Source organism: Cervus elaphus, chromosome 19 (assembly GCF_910594005.1).
Source record: "Cervus elaphus chromosome 19, mCerEla1.1, whole genome shotgun sequence".
Lineage (NCBI taxonomy): Eukaryota > Metazoa > Chordata > Mammalia > Artiodactyla > Cervidae > Cervus > Cervus elaphus.
The window spans coordinates 74,853,271-74,872,263 of record NC_057833.1 but is presented as its reverse complement, the minus strand read 5'-3'; the positions used below and the strand labels follow the sequence as shown (position 1 = coordinate 74,872,263).

Sequence of the window (18,993 nt, the reverse complement as noted above, 5' to 3'; positions counted from 1 at the left end):
TTCTGCCAGGGCTCCCCGTTGGTTGAACCCAACCAGAAGCCAGAAGAGAGGCCTAGTGGTGCGTCCACGTGGGTCAGCCCCAGGACAGGCGAAGAGAAGAGTGGAGGGGCCCTGCAGGGGTGGACCCCATAGCACATAGCTGCAGCCTGCTTCAGCCCTACAGGCTCGTGTAATGCCCTCCATCATCACCAGACTGGTCCGTGTGCTGGAAGGCCTGGCCCCACCTGCTCAGGGCTGGCCCCTCTTCATTCGGGCCCAGGTCAGAGCCACCTCCTCAGGTGCCTTTCTAAGTCTCTAAGATCCCAGTGGACCCTACTCCCTAAAAGGTAAGCCACTTGCAGGCAGGAATTGTGTGCTCCCAACACCAGGAGTAGTGTCTGTCACAAAACAAGTACTCAATGAATGTGTGTCTACCTGCCTGCTAGACTTGTGAGTGAATGACATTTGCCCAGCCCAAACCAAACATCTTTCTGTATTAATTCATCCATGTGTCCATCCAATCAGCCATCCACCATATATACATGCATCTAAGCATCCATGCATATAGGCAGGCACTAATCCATCCATCCATCCATAAATACATACATCTAAACATGCATGTATCCATCCATCCGTATATACATACATCTAAGCTTCCACTCATCTATCCCATCAGCCATTCACCATATATACATACATCAAAGCATCCATTCATCCATTATCTACCATCCATCCACATATACGTTCATCTAAGCATTCATTCATGCACGCATCCATGCATGCATCCATCTGTATATATGCATATATATATATATAAGCTCCCACGCAACCATTCAGTCATCCATCTATCCATCCATGTACATATGCATCCGTGCATGCATGCATGTATCCATCCCTCATTCACACACCTATCCATACATATATCCAACCATCCATCCATGCACCCATCCATCCCCTCCATGCACTCATCCAAACAACTGTGATTCACACATATATCCAAGCATCCATCTGCCCATTCATCCATTTAAGACATATTCTCCTATCCCTTTCAGCACCAATCTCTTTCCACCCAGTGCCTGTGGCTTAGGACAGTTACCTCATCTTAAACTCCACCCACCTCCCGCCCTCGGTTTCTTTTCCCAGAGATTATGTTTGGAAACACACACAGCGACCCTGAGATGTAAATGCCATGGACGGAGGGAGCGCTGCTTGCTATAAGGTCACCATAGCTCACCTCCTCGCTAACGAGGAGGAACGCTCACACAGATGGAGGGTCCAAGAGGGACAAGGGGTGGGCAGGGAACACTGACTGACTGCAGCCATTTTCTTATTTGCTCCCCACTTAAAGCAAAGAATGGACCGCGGAGAACCCTGGATTTGTTTACTCAAAGGCAGTGCTTTTCCTTTCTCTGTGAGGCAGCTGAACACATGTAACAATGATTCATTAAAGTTCTGTCACAGAACATCAGATTAGTCGTGGGAGAGGTTTACATGGACTTGGATAACTACATAGTTATTCTACACAGTGATAAACCCTCAACCTGACTAACTCCTCCACAAGGCAAATGCAACAAACATGGCTTAGCTGAGGAGCCCAAGGAGGTCTACCTTTTCCATTTTTCTGCCATTTTGTGCACCATTTTCTGTTCTCTTTTTAAAGCTAGAGAGTGGGTGGAAGGCCAGTGTGGAAAGGAAAACCTACTGACAAACAAGGAGGATAATAGCATTTGAGAAGCTCCTGGTCTGGAGTCTTTTTTTTTTTTTTTTTTTTTTTACCACGAACACAATTACATCAAACCCACCTGCCTGAGAACAGCATCTCTTCAGGGAATCCATCCGGACTGCAGCATTAGAAAAATGATTATTTCTAGAAAATTGAAAGACAGTGTGTTTTCATTGGCTACTATGAAAAGGTTTTCATGGAATTGGCCTTGGAGACTGTTTGGTGTCTTGTGGGGAGGGTTAGATGAACCAGCACGCACCTGAGAGGGATTTGTATGGACTTTGCACCGGTGGCTGGAATAGGATTTTACGGAGCATGTGCACACACACACAGGCACACACGCACACACTCGAGGAAAGCTGCCTCTGACAGCCCACACCTCTTCCCACAACCATCAAGCACTGAGCTCTATGACCTCACTGGCAAATTCTGAGGAGAAGCTACGTCTCAGAGATGGAGAGAGGACATTGAGGACACGTGACATTGAGGTGATGCAAGGTCCCGGCTACATCTGGGTTGGGGTGGGGGGACACAGAAGATGGAATCTTCTTCATTTTCTTGGCAACCTACAAGTGTCCACAGAAAACCCATCCTATAGGGGTCAGGTTATAGGGGACTTCTTGTGTCCACTGCCAGTGTTGAACTACTGCAAAAAATTTGTTTTAATAAATTTTAATTTTAGAACAGTTTTAAATTGACAGAATTACTTCAAGTTAATACAGAAATTCCCATATACCCGACATCTGGTTCTCCCTTTTTTTTTTTTTTTTTGACCATGCTACATGGCTTGCAGGATCTTAGCCCCCCAACCAGGGATCAAACCCATGGCCCCTACAGTGGAAGCGTAGAGTCTTAACCACTGGACCCCCAGGGAAGACCTGAGGGTTAAGCTATTTTTGAGCAAAATATTCAAGCCAGCTCTGCTGATCCACAAAACACAGACACAGTGGCTCCTGGCTGTGGCGTGGGATGACCAACGCCAGCAGGCAGCCTGCCCCAAACTCAGATTCCCTCCAGGGAGGGCCAGGTGACAGGAGGGCTTCAACCCCAGCTACCAGGAGCCCCCAGGGCAGCTCCAGGCTGAACACATAAAAAGCCACTGGTCCCATCAGCTGGAGTCCTGAGGGCCCTGCCCACACTACCCGGGTCTGGCTCGGGGACTTTTCAAAGGGAGGTCGCTTTGGATGAAGATCAAGACCAGGGCTACCTTGCAACATTTTTCAGTCACCATTTCAACCTCAGGCTTCTCATCAGGAGATTCAGTGCTTAGTTTGAAATTAACTCCTTCCTCTTCTAGCATGTGGACAGTCTTTCTTAAATTTATTTTTATGTATTGAAGCATGGTTGATTCACAATGTCATGTTAGTTTCAAGCTTACAGCACAGTGATTCACTTATAGGTATACATAAATCTATTGTTTTTCAGAATCTTTTCCCTTACAGGTTTTTACAAAGCATTGACTATAGTTCCATATGCTATACAGTAGTCCTTTTTTTTTTTTCTGAAACTCTTTAATCCTTATACATCCTCCCTGGTTTAAGATGGTCTCTGGCTGGTCTGATATAGGTCTCTTCCTGCATCTTTATTTACTCTCTCCAGCCTTGGATGGTTTGCCAAGCTGTCCATGCCTCCTGCCTCCGCACACAACGTCTCATCAAAACTTCCTTCTTATCATCTCGCTCTTTCGGCAGCCACCGCATTCTGCTCAGGCAGGAGGAAGAAATGAGCATCTGTCCAGGCCCCTTATCGAGCTCTCTGCAGAGAAGCAGCTCCATCGTCTGTGAATCCACAGCAGGCGATAAACTCCTCCAACACTGCTGGGCCTCAGCCTCCAGATTGGGGACCCTGGATTGCTCGGCAGCCGCAGTCCTGGAGTGGGCGGCTCATAGAGTCTACTGGTTGCCCAGCCAAACTGCCCAGCTGGAAGTGCCCTCTGGCCCTTCCTCACCGCTGCATCCAGATGGCCAGGCCCTGAGAGCCCACCCCCCACCCTGACCGGCCCTCCAAACATGGTACACATGGATACTGGGATGGAGCAAGCAGTGGGTGGTGGGTAGAGGCTTTCTCACCGGGGGAGTAAGGGGTAACAGACAAGCAAGAGGAGGGGCAGGAAGGGTCCGAGTGGAAAGGACCAGAGTTGGAGATACAAACATCGTCACATGTGCCTTCACATGGATACCAAGGTTGTACGCGATATTTATACATACCTGTACATACATGATTAGACAGCATCACCTTCTCAGTGGATGCGAATCCGAGCAAACTGGGAAACAGCGGAGGACAGTGGAGCCTGGTGTGCTACGGTCCATGGTGTCACAAAGAGTCGGACTCAGTTTAGTAACTGAACAACAACATATAGGAGTCAGTATATCACATGTACTTCCTCACTTGGTCAGCTTCGAGGAGGGCCTAGAAGCCACGCCCCCACTAGCAATGAGCACACTCAGTACCAGAGGAAGGTTCTTTTTTTTTTTTTTTTCAGAGGAAGGTTCTTAATACCAATTCTCCTGTAAAAGGAACCAGAGTCCCTAGGAGAGATGGCTGACTAGGACCAGGGTGAGAAATGCACAAAGTGAGCTGGAGCATCTTCCAGCCTCAGAAAGTAAAGAAGTGCTTAAAAGAAAGAAAGAAAAGCACCTCGAGGAGCATGAAACTCACTGAAGGAGCTCTCAATGGCGAAAGTGGGAACACTTAGAGCAAAATAAAAAAAGGGGGGGGACTATTGGAATATAACCCAAAGAATAAAATAAATATCCATGAGTCCGTACAGGTATAAATAAATGGCTGAATGAACACACACCCAGGATAAGAAGATTTCCCTGCAGCAGAATTCAGAAGGATTTATGCGGATCCTCTGCCCTGGAGGAAGGAGCCCACCTCCCCTCTCCTCAGGGGTGGGGGTGCACGACCATGTCCTCCAGAAGACGACAGTGTGGGGAGGAGGAAACAGAGTAACTTCCCAGGTAGTGCAGCGAATCTGCCTGCCATTGCAGGAGGCACAAGAGACATAGGTTTGATCCCTGGGTCAGGAAGATCCCCTGGAAGAGGAAACGGCAGCCCACTCCAGTATTCTTGCTTGGAGAATCCCCACGGACAGAGGAGCCCAGCGGGCTACAGTCCATGGGGTCACAAAGAGTCAGACATGACTGATCACACATGCATACACACACATACGCGTACACTCAGGGGAGCACCACAGACCAACCTCCACCAGGGTCACGATCAATACCAGCAGTGACGCACTCAGTGGACGCACAGATGCCCGGTGGGAGGTGATGTACATGGCCCTTCACCTCTGCGGTCTCCCTCCCGGAATGCACACCCAGTCCAATTATGAGAAACACATCACACAGACCCCAAGCGGGGGACATCCTGCAAAAGAGCTGACCAGCCCTCCTCGAAACTCCCAAGGGCATCAAAACCCGGGGAAGTCTGAGAAGCTCTCACAGCAAAAGGATCCCCAGGAGACAGGATGACCGGCGTTATGTGGTTTCCTGGTTGGGATCTTCAAACGGAAAAAAAGAAAACATGAAAATCTGAACAAAGTATGATCCGTTGGTAAGAATATGTGTCAGTACCTATTGGTGGGGATGTCAACAGGCACAGTCACTATGGAAAACCGTGTGGCGGTTCCTCAAAAAACTAAAGCTAGAACTGCCTTGTGCTGTGCTAGCCACTTCAGTCATGTTTGACTCTTTGCAACCCTATGGACAATAGCCCACCAGGCTCCTCTGTCCATGGTATTCTCCAGGCAAGAATACTGGAGTGGGTTGTCATGCCCTCCTCCAAGGGTTCTTCTCAACCCAGGGATCAAACCTCATGTCTTATATCTCCTGTATTGGCAGGCAAGTTCTTTACCACTAGCGCCACCTGGGTAGCCCCAGAACTACCATATGACCCAGCAATCCCACTCCTGGGCATATACCCAGACAAAACTACAATTTGAAAAGATATATACATCCCTATGTTCATTGCAGCACTATTTACAATAGTCAAGACATGGAAGCATCTTAGATGTCCATCGGCAGAAGAACAAGTAAGGACTTGGTACATGTGTACAATGGAATAATTACTCAGCCATAAAAAAAGGATGAAGTAATGTCATTTGCAGCAACACAGGTAGATCTAGAGATTGTCATACTAAGCAAAGTAAGTCAGGAAGAAAAAGACAGATACTATATGATATCACCTATACATGGAATCTAAAATACAACACAAATGAACAGTTCTATGAAATACAGAGTCACAGACATAGTGAGTAAATAGACGTGTAGTTGCCAAGGGTAGAGGGGAGGAAAGGATTGTGAGTTTGGGGTTAGCAGAAGCAAACTATTATACATAGGATGCATAAGCAACCAGATCCTACTGTATAGCCCAGGGAAGTATATTCAAAATCCTGTGATAAACCATAATGGAAAAGAATATGAAAAAGAATGTATATATATGGATAATTGAGTCACTTTGCTGCATAGCGGACATTAAACACAACATTGTAAATGAACTATACTTCAATAAAATTTTTTTAAAAAGAAGAATGTGTTCACATCTGTTCATTAATTGTGATAAGTGTAGCCCACTAATGTAGGATGTTGATCACAGGGGAAATCAGTGCCGGGTCCATGAGAACTCTGTGTACTATGCTTGTCATCTCTCTGTAAATTTAAAATAGATCTAAAGCAAAATTTTATTTAAGAACATATAATGAGCATATTTAGCCTATGACTCATAGATGTTGTGAGGCGAGCAGGGCACCGCAGTCAGAGCACCCGGCTCCTGCTGAAATGACTCATGATGGACCCAGGGTGGCCCCGTGGACTTCTCTCTCCAGCTCATTTCCCACCAAGTTCTCATTCTACGTGGGTGACAGGACTGGTAGGATGTGAGTTCTGGACTGCCAGGCAACCACAACACCAGCCACATGAGTAAACCCCACTGGGGAAGGGGGATGGCAGAGACAGACAGACAGACATGGATGGAGACCCTGGATCCACTGTGCTGCTAACACCGTGACAACTCCCGGAAGTTTTGTTTATGATTAAAGCATCACCTTTGGTTATATTCATTTGAGTTGAGATTCTGTCACTTTCAAATGAAGCATCTAATGAGCCCTGGACGGAACCCATATTTTGCTGGTCTTATGTTCTAGAAAGAAAAGAAATTTGGGGAACCATGTCTTTGCTGTTGTTCAGTCGTTCAGTCACGTCTGACTCTGCAACCCCATGAACTGTGGCACACCAGGCTTCCCTATCCTTCACCATCTCCCAGAGCTTGCTCACACTCATGTCCATCAAGTCAGTGATGCCATCCAACCATCTCATCCTCTGTCGTCCCCTTCTCCTCCTGCCTTCAATCTTTCCCAGCATCAGGGTCTTTACTAAGGAGTTGACTCTTAGCATCAGGTGGCCAAAGTATTGGAGCTTCAGCTTTGCCATCAGTCCTTGCAATGAACATTCAGGACTGATCTCCTTTAGGATGAACTGGTTGGATCTCCTTGCAGCCCAAGGGACTCTCAAGAGTCTTCTCCAACACCACAGTTCAAAAGCATCAATTCTTCGGCACTCAGCCTTCTTTATAGTCGAATTCTCGCATCCATACCTGACTACTGGGAAAACTATCGCTTTGAGTATACGGACCTTTGTCAGCAACCATGTCTTATGTGATCAAAAATTAACATTTTTATGGGACGCCTCACAGATGAAAAGCTCAAATCTATTTTCTTCTGAAGCAGCAAAGTTCCCGTATGCAATGGCTCAGCACCTGTGTTCTCTCACCCTGTTTGGGATGTGGTGGGCACCAGCTTGCCTAAGATGAAGACAATTTGAAATTTTGCTGGCAGGCTGTTAGGCTCACTTCTACCTTTGTGCTTAAAAGAAGGAGGGGGCAGCAAATTTATGTTGAAAGAGCAACAGCTGTGACACCCTGGGTGTGTTTCATCACCCCAGTGCAGAGCTACTGCTACAAATGTCGCGTGAATGTGGACAGCTGGTCACCAGGGAGATAGCCTTGAAGCGGGTGGGTGGCTCTGGGCACACACAGTGTTCCACACGTGCTCTGGCTGATGGTCAGCAGGACTGATCCTTGCTGGAAGGCAGGAAGGAGAGATGCAGCGGGGACCAGGTGACTCCCATGAGAGATGGATGCTGGCCCGGACCCCCAGCCCCACAGCTGCATGCTGTGACCATCTCAGGGAGGAAAAACATTACCAACCACCCCAACACAGGAGCGGAAATTTTCTTGAAAGTATTCAATGCTCTGAAGGGACTTTCAGCAGTTCTTAAATCTACACTCCCAAAGGGGAAAAAAAAGAAAAAAGTGACAACTGCCATAGCAACAGTGATCTAGTGCTTGTTTTACAGAAAGCAGAACAGAGAGGTAGGAAGAAGGCGGCGTGGATGAAGTCATGCTACGGCGGGCTGAGGGCTTCTCATGTATTACACCACTGATCCTTGCAAATGCCCTACACGCCCATTTCACCGAGAAGAAAACTACGGCTCAGGAAGGCTGAGTAATCTATCCAAGGTTGCCCAGAAAGAAAGAGCCGGACTCTAACCCCAAATGACCACATCCAGCTGACCCGGCCTTCTCACACACATGTCTCCTGCATCCGAGCCAGCTCAGGTCCCTTCACAGCTATCTATCCTCCCATGGCTCTGGTTGCACCTAGACTAAACCCCAAACTCTGCAAGGTCAGCCTGTTCTGATCTCCGGCGGTCCTTCTGTCCCTGCTCCACCAACTCCCCCCACAGCCCTGGCTGCCTCCAGCCTTTCCTCCCTCCTCCTGTACAGTCCCCCTTCGAACCAGTCTTCTCCTTCATGTGATTTATGTCTCTGCTGAAAGGTCATCTCCTCCATGGTGCCTTCCCTGCTCACAACATCTAAACTATCAGCCTAAGGAATCCTCTATCCTCCTTGGTTTTATTTTTTCCCTTTATAGGTCTTATCTTTGTCCATAATATATTCATTGTTCATTTATTGTCTACCTCCCCACCAGAATATAAGTCCCAGGTACGTGTTTGTTGTCTGTCCTCCCACTAGAATAAAGGTCCCAGATTGATAGAATTTTGCCTGCCTTATACACTGATAGAGCTTTTTGCAAATGTCTACTAGAGATGGCACTTATCATGTTGTTTGTATGTCCAGGGTAGGGATGAGGGGAGATGTGTACTAGCTCTTGCTTACAAATCTTCCTCCTCTGCCTGTCTGTGAGTTTGTCAGAGAGCAGGGCCCAGCCACACATATCTTTGCCCCGATCCCTGTTGCTGGCTCCCAGATCCTCACTCATGGCCGAGTGCTTCAGCCTGATCTGTGCTCAGTGAGCATTTGTTTGCAACTATAAATTTGGGTCAAGTTCAGAGGTAGGGAGAGCTGACAGGTCCTGCCCGTCCACCTGCTTCAAGGTTGGCCTTCACAGAGTTCTGATCAGAAACAGGCCATTGCAGTTTTAAAACACTGGCAAATTCTTTTTTCTTGGCAGTTTCTTTTCAAAGATCCAGCTTCTATAGTTTAAAAAAGCGTTTTCCCTCATATAAGGGTGTCATGGTGGTACGAACAGGCTCACCCTGAGGGCCAGGGCACTGGGGTTCTGGGTCTGAATCCACAGCCTTTCCCCGAGGCAGGAGGCAGGGTAGGAGCACAAGAGGTGAAGCCCTGGGTTAGATGGCGTTTACAGAACTAAATCAAAAGAGATCAGAGTATAAGAGGGGTGGAGTCATAGAGCTGTGGGCTGAAGGATACACAGACAGGGAACCCCTTTGGAGGGGACATGGCTGACAGCTGGTCTCCCAGAAGCCGCCGTCAGGAAGATGCTCAGAGGATCATCCACATGGCATAACTCTCAGACCCAAAATATTTAAACGAGAAAATGCCAGTCACGGCTCAACTGCTAAGAAAGAAAAACTAACAACAACAACAGGAATTCTCTCCTGTTAAGGTCTCTCTCTTCCATTCTGTAACTTGCCAAATCTAACCTCTCTCACATGCTAGAGGAGGGGCACTCTTGGTCTGTTCGCTGGCTTCAGCAGGAAGCAACAGAAGAAATGGGCCGATGATGCCCTGCCCTCTCCCTTAGGGAAAGACAGAGGCCCCTCCCTTGGACCTTGGTAAACCCTTGAGGCTTGGGACACTGGGGAGGGAGAAGGACACTCTCGGGACACAGGACGGGGACTTCCTGCCGATTGGACAGGTGGCTGCTTAGGAAATTAGTCACAGATTTACAAGAGGCATGGCCCCCATCCAACTCTGAGTTTACAGAAGAGTTTCTTCCCCTGTAGGATACACTAGCTCTGGCCCCTAAACTAGCATTTGGAGTAATTTTAAAGCTTTCCTAGGCATTGTGGAAGCCACCCAAAATAAATGGGACAGTGTCCTCCTTGCCAAGAGCTTGCAGTGAAGTCGGAACACTGGGATCTACATATGTTTGCTGCTACAGATAACCATGTACAGGTCTGCATACGAATTAGGCTGTTGTGTCCTATTTCTGGAACTGAGGTCATCAGTTTGCAGTGGAATCCACTCACAGAGGCAGACTTACTACTGAGTCAAGCTAAGCCAGGAGATCATTTGAATGCGTGAATCAGCTCCGTATGGACTTAGGTTCCGAAAGTTGCCAGGGCAGTCACCTTGAGACCCCTGGATGAGAACTGACTCTGATACCCATCCGGAGGCCCACACAAAAAGAAACCAACTTGTCAGGCTGGTGTCTGGCGGGCAGCCATACCCATTCACAAAGAACTGGGGTGATGAGAGAATGAGATTCTCGCAGGAGTGAGGTGGGGAGCAGCCTCTCCAAGTGGCAGGTCTTAGCATTGTCACGGGTGAAAGTGAAAGTCGCTCAGTTGTTTCCAACTTTTTGCAACCCCATGGACTATACAGTTCATGGGATTCTCCAGGCCAGAACACTGGAGTGGGTAGTCTTTACCTTCTCCAGGGGATCTTCCTGACCCAGCAATCAAACCGGGGTCTGCTGCATTGCAGGCAGATTCTTTCCCAGCCGAGCTACATGGGAAGCCCCATCATCGCAGGTGGTTGGAACTAAAGCACGCAAACCCCCACCTCACCCCACATCGTCCTGCTCAGAGCATCCTCAGCTCTGATGACATCACTCCGTTCCTCTCTCAGTTGGGGCCTGTGCACCAGGACGAGCTCTGAGCACAAGGAACGTGTGGTCCACAGAGAGTCAGGGTCCTGGCGCAGCAAAAGGGCGTGAGTCCCCCAGGGCATGTGTCAGTCACTCCCCAGTACCAGTTCCTGAGAGCCCCTACCAGGGGAGTGACCTTGAGGGGCCAGCCCAGGTCACTCAAAACCTTGCAAGTGTAACATCAATTAGAGGACTGGAAGTTTGACAGCAGCCACGGTCCTGCGGGACAGACAGGTTAGAGGTGGCAAGAGGTCTGTCCCCTTGAGAGGTGACAGGAAGGGCCCAGCCTCAGGGCCCTGGCCCCAGAGGCTGCTCCTGTTCCTGGGGTGGGTCTGGCCTCCAGCGCTGAGCCAGGTCCCCAGGGCTGCAGAGCCGACTGCTGGGGTCACCCCCTGCCCACATGGGCTGGATGGGGCTCCAGCTTCCAGAGGCAGCTGCTTGGGGCAGAGACCTCCTGGGGTCAGCCCGAGGCAGCCCTTTCCTCCTCAGGAAAACCATTTCAGGGCAGGGAATGCACTGTTGGCTCTTAGTACCTCTTTTCATGCTAATTAAGCCAAGGTCAAAATTTCAACACAGGCCGCCAGCTTTTTAAAGAAGAATGGGACTGCCAGGTCACAGAAAGGCATTCAGCCCCTGAAGACTGTTCAATATCCACTCGGCTCCAGGGACAGGGACACCCTGATGAAGGTTCCCACAATCCCCTCTTTCCCCCAAAAGGGCATCATTTAGTGGGCAGACGGCAGCAGAAACAGGGCATGGGGGACCGAGGGTTATAACAGTGCTGCTCCTCCTCAGGGAACAACAAGAGACAGCCCCAGGCTCTGACGATGGGCCAGACCTGGGAGGATTCGCCAGGCCTGGGCTAACAGTTGCTCTTGCATTATCATACGCTCTCATCCATCTTCAGAATGCCTGGGACCAGGGGCTGTCACTCTTTTTGATCAACAAGGAGGCAGGCTCGGGAGGACATGCAAATCACCCAGGTCTGCAATGGCAGGGATCACAGAGGATCCGGGGGTTCAGGGACCCTGGTGAGGGGCTCCCCACCCCTGGTCCAGAGATCCAGAGGTTCTGGAAGAAGGTGTAGGTGACACCTAAATGGATGGTAAGTAAGAGCCGATCTGGGGAGGACAGAGGGAGGGACATTCTTGGCTGAAAAGAGGAGCGAAGTCACAGACATGACAGCGGAGTGTCTGGTGTCTTTGGGGGATGTGGGTGGAGAAGGGCAGGACAGACGGTAGATATGCCACACTGGAGGTGGTGGGAAGTCCCCAAGGAGGCCAGCCGGGGAACTGATGGGGGCAGGCGGGCCCGATAGAAAGATCCAGAAGCCCACACTCAGGAAGGATGGGGGAGAGGGGAGGCAGGGGACCAAGTAGGAGGCGACTAAAATGGACAAGAGAGGACGGAAGAACACCCTGACCCACCAAGGCAGTCACTGTCCATAAAAGTGGCAGGGGAGGCCAGCTGAGGACCCGGCTCTGGACCAGGGAGGCCCTGGAGAGCAGGGTGACTCCACCACCAAGTAAGCAGACCTGAGTGTCTATCTGGGCCCTGAGGGCTCCCAGCACCACACCCATGAGGAAGACCCATTCCTCCCCATCCAGCCACTTCTACGAAAGCAGGAGGACGCTGCCCCTTGCACACGACTTACCCTTTAACTCTTCCTCTGTTCCCCATTTTATGGCAAAAATACCATCACAGCATTTGAAAAACGCTTAAAAAAAGCTTAGAACCCTACCACCCTAAGCAAACTATTTCACAATCTCTTCCTGAATCTGTTCAACCCTCTGCTAGGTTTCACAGAGCTTAACGTGGCATGTAAACCCCGCAGAGCAGGAGCTGGTTCTGTCCACAGCCAGGCCTGCGGTGCCAGGCATGGGGTGCCTGCCGACAAACAGGTCGGGCCTGGAATGAAGGGCAAGTGTGTCCTGACCCGCCGCCTCTGCAGATCCTGCTCTGACACTGGTGGGGCCGTAACTTCCCTCGGCCTCTACAAACTCGTCATCACTGTTGGCCTTGATAGTCCCTCTGGCAAATGTGCCACAATTTAATTAGCTGTCCCGATCTTTGGAAATTCAGGTCACATCTTTATTTCTTTTTTTAATCTTTCTATTATAATAGATACCTCCTTTCTAAGCCGACAAGAAATCCAGAAAGCTGGCGGGAAAAGCAGAAGAGTTTTGATTACTTAAACGTGTAAAGCCATATTAGGAAGATATTGTGAATGAAGAGAAAAGCTTGTAGAAATTATCTGTAAAATATACGATAGTCAAAGGGTTACTATCCTTTGTATATAAGGAGCCAGTGGAAATCGATGATGAGGAAAATCTCAGTGCCCAGCTCGTAGGCAACAAGATGACAGGTAAGAGCAGGTGAGGGCGCCTGTGTCTCCATAACCCCCTGGGATGACCACTGCGAAGGGGTGGATCTCCACCTTCTGACCTTGTGGGACTGCGCCTTCTCTCCTGTGTCACTTGAAATATTTACAACTAGTAATCATTCTGCAATTAACAAAGCCATAAAAAGAAGTAAGTCGATGTCTGCATAAATCAAATATTGTACCACTAAAATTGACACTGCCCATGCAGGAAAGCTTGAGACAGGCTAAAGGGCTTCTCCTTTCTCTCACTCTAGGTGCCTCCTGGCAGATGTCTTTCCCAGAACATGAGAGCAGTTACGGAGCGGGGGGGGGGGCGGGGGTGGGTCCATTTGTTATGCAGGCAGAAAGCATGCTGATTCCTCCAAGGAGCAAAACTTTCAGAATGTAAAGCATCCTGTCTGTGTGTGTGTGTGTCTGTGTGTGTGCATGTCTGTGTGTGTGTGTGTGTGTGCTCACTCAGTTGTGTCCGACTCTTTGTGATCCCCTGGACTGTTGCCCGCCAAGCTCCTCTGTCCATGGAATTCTCTAGGCAAGATTACTGGAGTGGGTTGCCATTTCCTTCTCCAGGGGATCTTCCCCACCCAGGGACTGAAACCAAGTCTCCTTCATCTCCTGCATTGGGAGGCAGATTCTTTACCACGGCGCCACCTGGGAAGTAAAGCATCTTACCCCTGACCCGTTGGTTGATGTTAGTCCTCTCCCGTAGTGCTTCCAGACCCCCTTTAACATGCTCCAATCCCTTGAACAAGGCCTGCTCGGTGCCTTGTATGCAGTAAGCACTAATGCATGTTGCTTGTTTGACAAATTCACTCTGTGGTCCCCACACGCCCGGGTCAGAAGAATCGGCACAGGAAGTGGTTGGATTATTTTCAGAATAGTCATTAAAAACACCAGTTAGAGCCAAGAGCGAACAGGCAGAGGCTGCCCTTGGTGCTTGTTCCAGCAGCAGCCTGCTGACCCACTGGCCCACCCAGTCCAGGGCCACTGCTTGATCTGGCCTGGCCTCGCTAGACGGACGCCTCCTCCCGCTGACAGCTACCCCCTCTGGACTTTTCCTGAGGACTCCGAACTTCCTTCTCCATCTCTGCGTCCTTGTTGAAGGTCACCTTCCCTGAGGGGACAGGGCAGACCCTCCACTTCCTCCTCATTGTGGCTCAGCTCCCTCTCACCAGGGATAAAGGGCTGGTGTGGGACCCTGGGACCAGCATCTAGCTCCAGCTCCTCAGGCCACAGTTTTGGCCTTTCTAATCAGTAGTGCATCTCTGATACCTTAACTTGAAGTTCTTTTTTTGATGAGGTTATTATGACAATTAGGGGTGAGCTCTGCATAAAATGGCAACCCGCTCCAGTATTCTTGCCTAGGAAATCCTACGGACAGAGGAACCTGGCAGGCCACAGTCCATGGGGTCACAAAGAGTTGGACACAAATGAGTGACTAACACTTTCTGCATACAAGGATGGGCCCTGTGCAAGCTGGATGCCACTATGAGATGTTTCAGCACACTTGGGGGCCAGAGATGGAGGCTGGACTCCCCGAGGGGCTGGCTTTGCACCTCCATGAGCTCCTTGACTTCTGCCCCATCCCTGGGAGATTCAGGCATGATCTGACACCCCAGACAGTTGGAAATGTCCCTTCTTATGGCCCCCTCCAGGACTCTGAACTCAGCGGCCAAGTTCCCACGAGACCCCCCCAACAAGCCTCGGGCTCCATCCCGGCTCCTCATCCCAGCCCCCGGACCACCTGGCAGAGGCAGGCGGCTTCCTTGGGCTTTACCTTGATTCTGGGAATTTTCATTGACTACAACTTTGGTGGCCAAGCCAGGATCAGGACTAGAGGTCAAGAATATCCCGGAGCAGATGCGGTGCATGCAGAGGGGAGGGCTAGCTCCTGGACCCTTACCCCAGGGGCCGGGCAGGGTGGAAGACCATGAATTTAGGTAGAATCCCATTTTTACTGAAGGGAAGGGGGACAAAACACAGGCATAATGTCACCGTAAGCATTGAGCCTTAATGAAAGAGTGAAAAGATCTCCAAACTGAATGCGGAATCCAACCACTTCTCGGGACTTCCCTGATGGCTCAGTGGATTGGAATCCAGCTGCCAGTGCAGGGGATATGGGTTCAATTCCTAGTCCGGAAAGATTGCACATGCTGCAGAGCAACTAAGCCTGTGGACCACAACTATTGAGCCCACACCCCCTGAGCCTGTGCTTCACAACAAGAGAAGCCACCACAATGAGAAGCCCACACACAGCAAAAGGAGTGGCCCCCGCTAGCTGCAACTAGAGGAACACTAGAGGAAGCCCGTGCATTTAGCAATGAAGACCCAGTACAACAAAAAATAAATAAATAAAAATTAAAAAATATCCAACCACTTCTCATCCCCATGGGCCAAACCACTGCCATTCTTCCAAAGATTATGGTCTCTCCTTGGTCCTTCGCATCAGGACATCTCCACCCAGCAGCGGCTAAACCCAAGAGGACTGCCTCCTTCCTCTGCTCAGCCTCCTGCGTGGCTCTATCCAAGAGAGTGGAACCACGCCCCTGGTATGGCCCAGCCAGGGGCCTGCCAGCTCCTAGCTCTCTGACCCCACACCCCCTGCAGGCCCCACTCCACCACCCCCACCCTTCACTCCTGTGGGTCGGGCCTCGGCCTGGGGCTGCTCCTTTTGCTGGAAGGCTCTTTCCTCTGGTGGAAATGGACCCCCTGCCCCCTCTCTAAGCCTGTGTGCTCCTGCCTGGCCGCCCTCCCAGTGTCAGCTCTGCACACTCTACAGCACACCCCTTCCCCACGTGACATTCTCCTTTGTACTAGCTATTATCCAACATGCTACATGTTGCATTTATTTACACCGTCTCCTCTGTTTCCCACTAAGACGCCAGCTACTCCAGGCCTGGGATTTCTGTTTATTCTCCACTGAACGCCCAGGGCCTCAGTCAGCGCCCACACACAGCAAGGGCAGCACTGATAGATGAAGGAACCTCGGCTCCCAGCGGGGCAGAGGAAAGGCAGGGTCTGCTGGCTCAGGGATGGAGTAACTGGACAGCAGCCTAGTCAGTCAGATACTTATGGGGCAATTATTATTCTGAATGTAGAATCAGCCAGGCAGTATAAGGATCCCCCACCGCCAGTGGTGTCACAGGACCTCAGCCTCTGATCAGTGCTTATGACCCTGCAGAGCTGCATCCGGCCTTTGGGCGCTAGAAGAATATGGTCTGGGTGAGCAAGGTCAGATGACAGTAAGACATGGAGGATAGATAAGTACCGGGCTAATGAGCCATCTGCCGGGCGGTGAGGTTTCCACACCAGGCAGCACGATAACTCCGCAGATCAGTCTCCAGATAAACCCAGAGAACATCAGAACATTTGACAACAAAACTGAGCTGTAATAACATAACTCGCTCCAATCTTTGGGGATGCATCCATGCATGCTAAGTCACTCAGTTGTGTCTGACTCTGTGTGACCCCATGGACTGTAGCCCACCAGGCTCCTCTGTCCATGGGATTCTCAAGGCAAGAATACTGGAGTGGGTTACCGTACCCTCCTCCAGGGGATCTGATACATTTCACAATTGTGAGTCAGGTGGCCGGCTGTGACCACCCAGCAGGGTTGACCCTCCAACCCAAAGTCCTCCTAGTTCCTCCTCTTGTCCTCAGCCACGTATAAAGCAAACTTTGTGGTGCCCAGGCTCTGACATAGCTCCGTCACTGCACTGGAGACAAAAGCAAAACCATCCTCATTCCTTGAGAGCCAATCGGCCCTTCCACCTCACCCCAGAGCAGGCAGGGGACAAGAAGTGACATATGCTGGACCATCCAAATCTGGAGATGATGACCCCACGCTGCACAGGGCTGCAGCCTGGCCAACTCCCCAGACTGCCAGGAGGAGTCTGGAAAGCCAGTGACCATGCACTAGGTGAAGGCCAAATGGCCAGGAAAGGAAAAGCAAAGACCACTAGTCGTGGCCATGGTCAGCTTAGCCCAGGCAGATAGGCAGGGGGGAGGGAGACCATGTGCCCCAGACACTCTCCAGTAAGCAAACCCCAGACATTCAACAGATGGAAAGCAGTGGCTTGGAATTCTCTTAAAATGAAACAATAATTGCATTCTCTGTCTGGTTTTTACACTGGCTTCCAAAAGCAACAGGCACTGAAAGCCCTTCAGCATCACCACCCTCCCCCAAACTTGTTCCCAGCCCCAAGAGAACTGGGGAGCCGCAGAGGCAGTCCCCACTGGGATCTGCAGGTCCAGAGCTGCCTGTAATCCCTCCCTTTCCCCCTCACCCCCACATTCCCTGTAGCAATTAACACGGGGGGTGGCGACCAGAACAGTGCTGAAGCCAGCAAATAGCGGGTGGCTACACGAGGACAGAAATAAAATTGCCATTTCAGCTCTGGGTGCAGCTGGAAGAGGCGCTCACTCTCGAGGGTGTACACAAATTTAGGGGAAGGAGGTACCTGAAGGAGAAGGAACTTTTTCCATCTCCTACTGAAATTAAATAAGGATGGCTCTCGCAGCAGGGAGAGATGGACCCAGGGGATTTCCCCCAGGCTTAAGTGGTGCTTGGGTCACAAATAGCTTAGGGCCCCGTGCCAGCCAGGTGCCTGCTGATGGATGATGGAGCATCCACCTGCAGCAAAAGAGTCCTAATGGAGCACTGTCTTTGTAGGGAGGTGACCAGCCCTGCAGCCAGAGGGGGTCGCTATGGGAATCTAGTCACCTGAGAGGTGACCAGCCCTGCAGCCAGAGGGGGTCGCTATAGGAATCTGGTCACGTGGGCAAGCGACTAGCTTTGCAGTCAGAGGGAGTCACTCACTATGAGCACCTGTCCAGAGGGCAGTCGGAGACCGGCTGCCCACTTGGCCCTGATTCCCAAGGCGGCTGGAGTCAAAGGGAAGATGAGGGGGCGTGCCTTAAAGTGGGAGGGGAGGAGAACGGAGTGTAAACCGGGGAGAGAGGAGAGAGGGGGCGGGAAGGAAAAGGAGGGGAGGTGGAGGAGGAGGAGCCGAGCCCGCCGCCCCGCCCGGCGGCGCGCTGGTTGGCTGGCCCCCGCGTCCGCCCGCCGCCCGCCCCCTCCTCCCACGCCCCGCCCTCCCCGCGGCGGCTGGCGTCGAGAAAGTACAGTAAAAAGTCCAAGTGCAGCGCTCGGCAAGATGGGAACCGGCTCCTCCAGCTACCGGCCCAAGGCCATCTACTTGGACATCGATGGACGCATTCAGAAGGTAGCCCCCTCCCCCAGCCTCCCCCGCCGGGCTGTGGGCGCCCTCCCCGCGCGCCCCTCGCGGTGCCCGCCAGCCGGCAGCTCCTTCCCGGTGACCGCGCGGGGTCGCGGAGGCGGGTGGGGGCCGGCCAGGGGGCGCTGGCGGGGGAGGGGTCCGCGGTCCAGCGCCCGCGCATCCGCGGAGGCGGCTGTGGCCTTCGACAACTTGGGCCGGGGGCGGTGGGGCTCCGCGGGGCAGGTGTCCCCACGCGCGGCCCGGTGGAAAGGGGCGACCGCGAGGGGAGTATTTTTTCCTTTCCTTGGGCAGAGCTTTCTTTGTAACAAATCTGATTAGGCTGAGTTCCGACGTTCCGAGGCTGGTCCATTAAGCCTTTCATTTCCGGTGGAAGGACCCTGGAACAGTCGCCCCAGGAGCCGGTGGGCAGACCCGCGGGACGGACACCCAGAACAAGGGGAGCGGGTGGTACCTGGAGCTCGAAGCCCCTGCGGGGGCCGGGCACCGCTTCCTGCCGAGCGGGGAGCAGGTTGGGGCGGGTGTCGGTGGAGGCTGG

The 18,993-nt window shown here is 51.3% G+C and overlaps 1 protein-coding gene and 1 long non-coding RNA gene across 5 annotated transcripts in view; one reads left to right on the top strand and one right to left on the bottom strand.

Moving 5' to 3' along the window:
- Nucleotides 1-2,454: 2,454 nt before the first annotated feature.
- LOC122675712 lies at nucleotides 2,455-14,009 on the bottom strand. The gene is made up of 3 exons (XR_006335323.1): nucleotides 13,891-14,009; nucleotides 3,910-4,043; nucleotides 2,455-3,403 (listed from the first exon to the last, which is right to left on the bottom strand). It is a non-coding gene; the product is annotated as an uncharacterized LOC122675712 (long non-coding RNA).
- Nucleotides 14,010-18,320: 4,311 nt separating this feature from the next.
- Nucleotides 18,321-18,993, top strand: part of PDE9A (phosphodiesterase 9A) — a 106,243-nt gene continuing 105,570 nt past the window's right edge. For 2 of the 4 annotated variants that reach the window (XM_043874725.1, XM_043874726.1), the window contains exon 1: nucleotides 18,335-18,443. In XM_043874725.1, coding sequence (XP_043730660.1) covers nucleotides 18,375-18,443 — 69 coding nt within the window. In that variant the 5' untranslated portion in view covers nucleotides 18,335-18,374. Of the gene's footprint in view, nucleotides 18,444-18,993 lie in introns of all 4 variants that reach the window. The other 2 variants (XM_043874724.1, XM_043874727.1) reach the window with 2 other exon arrangements.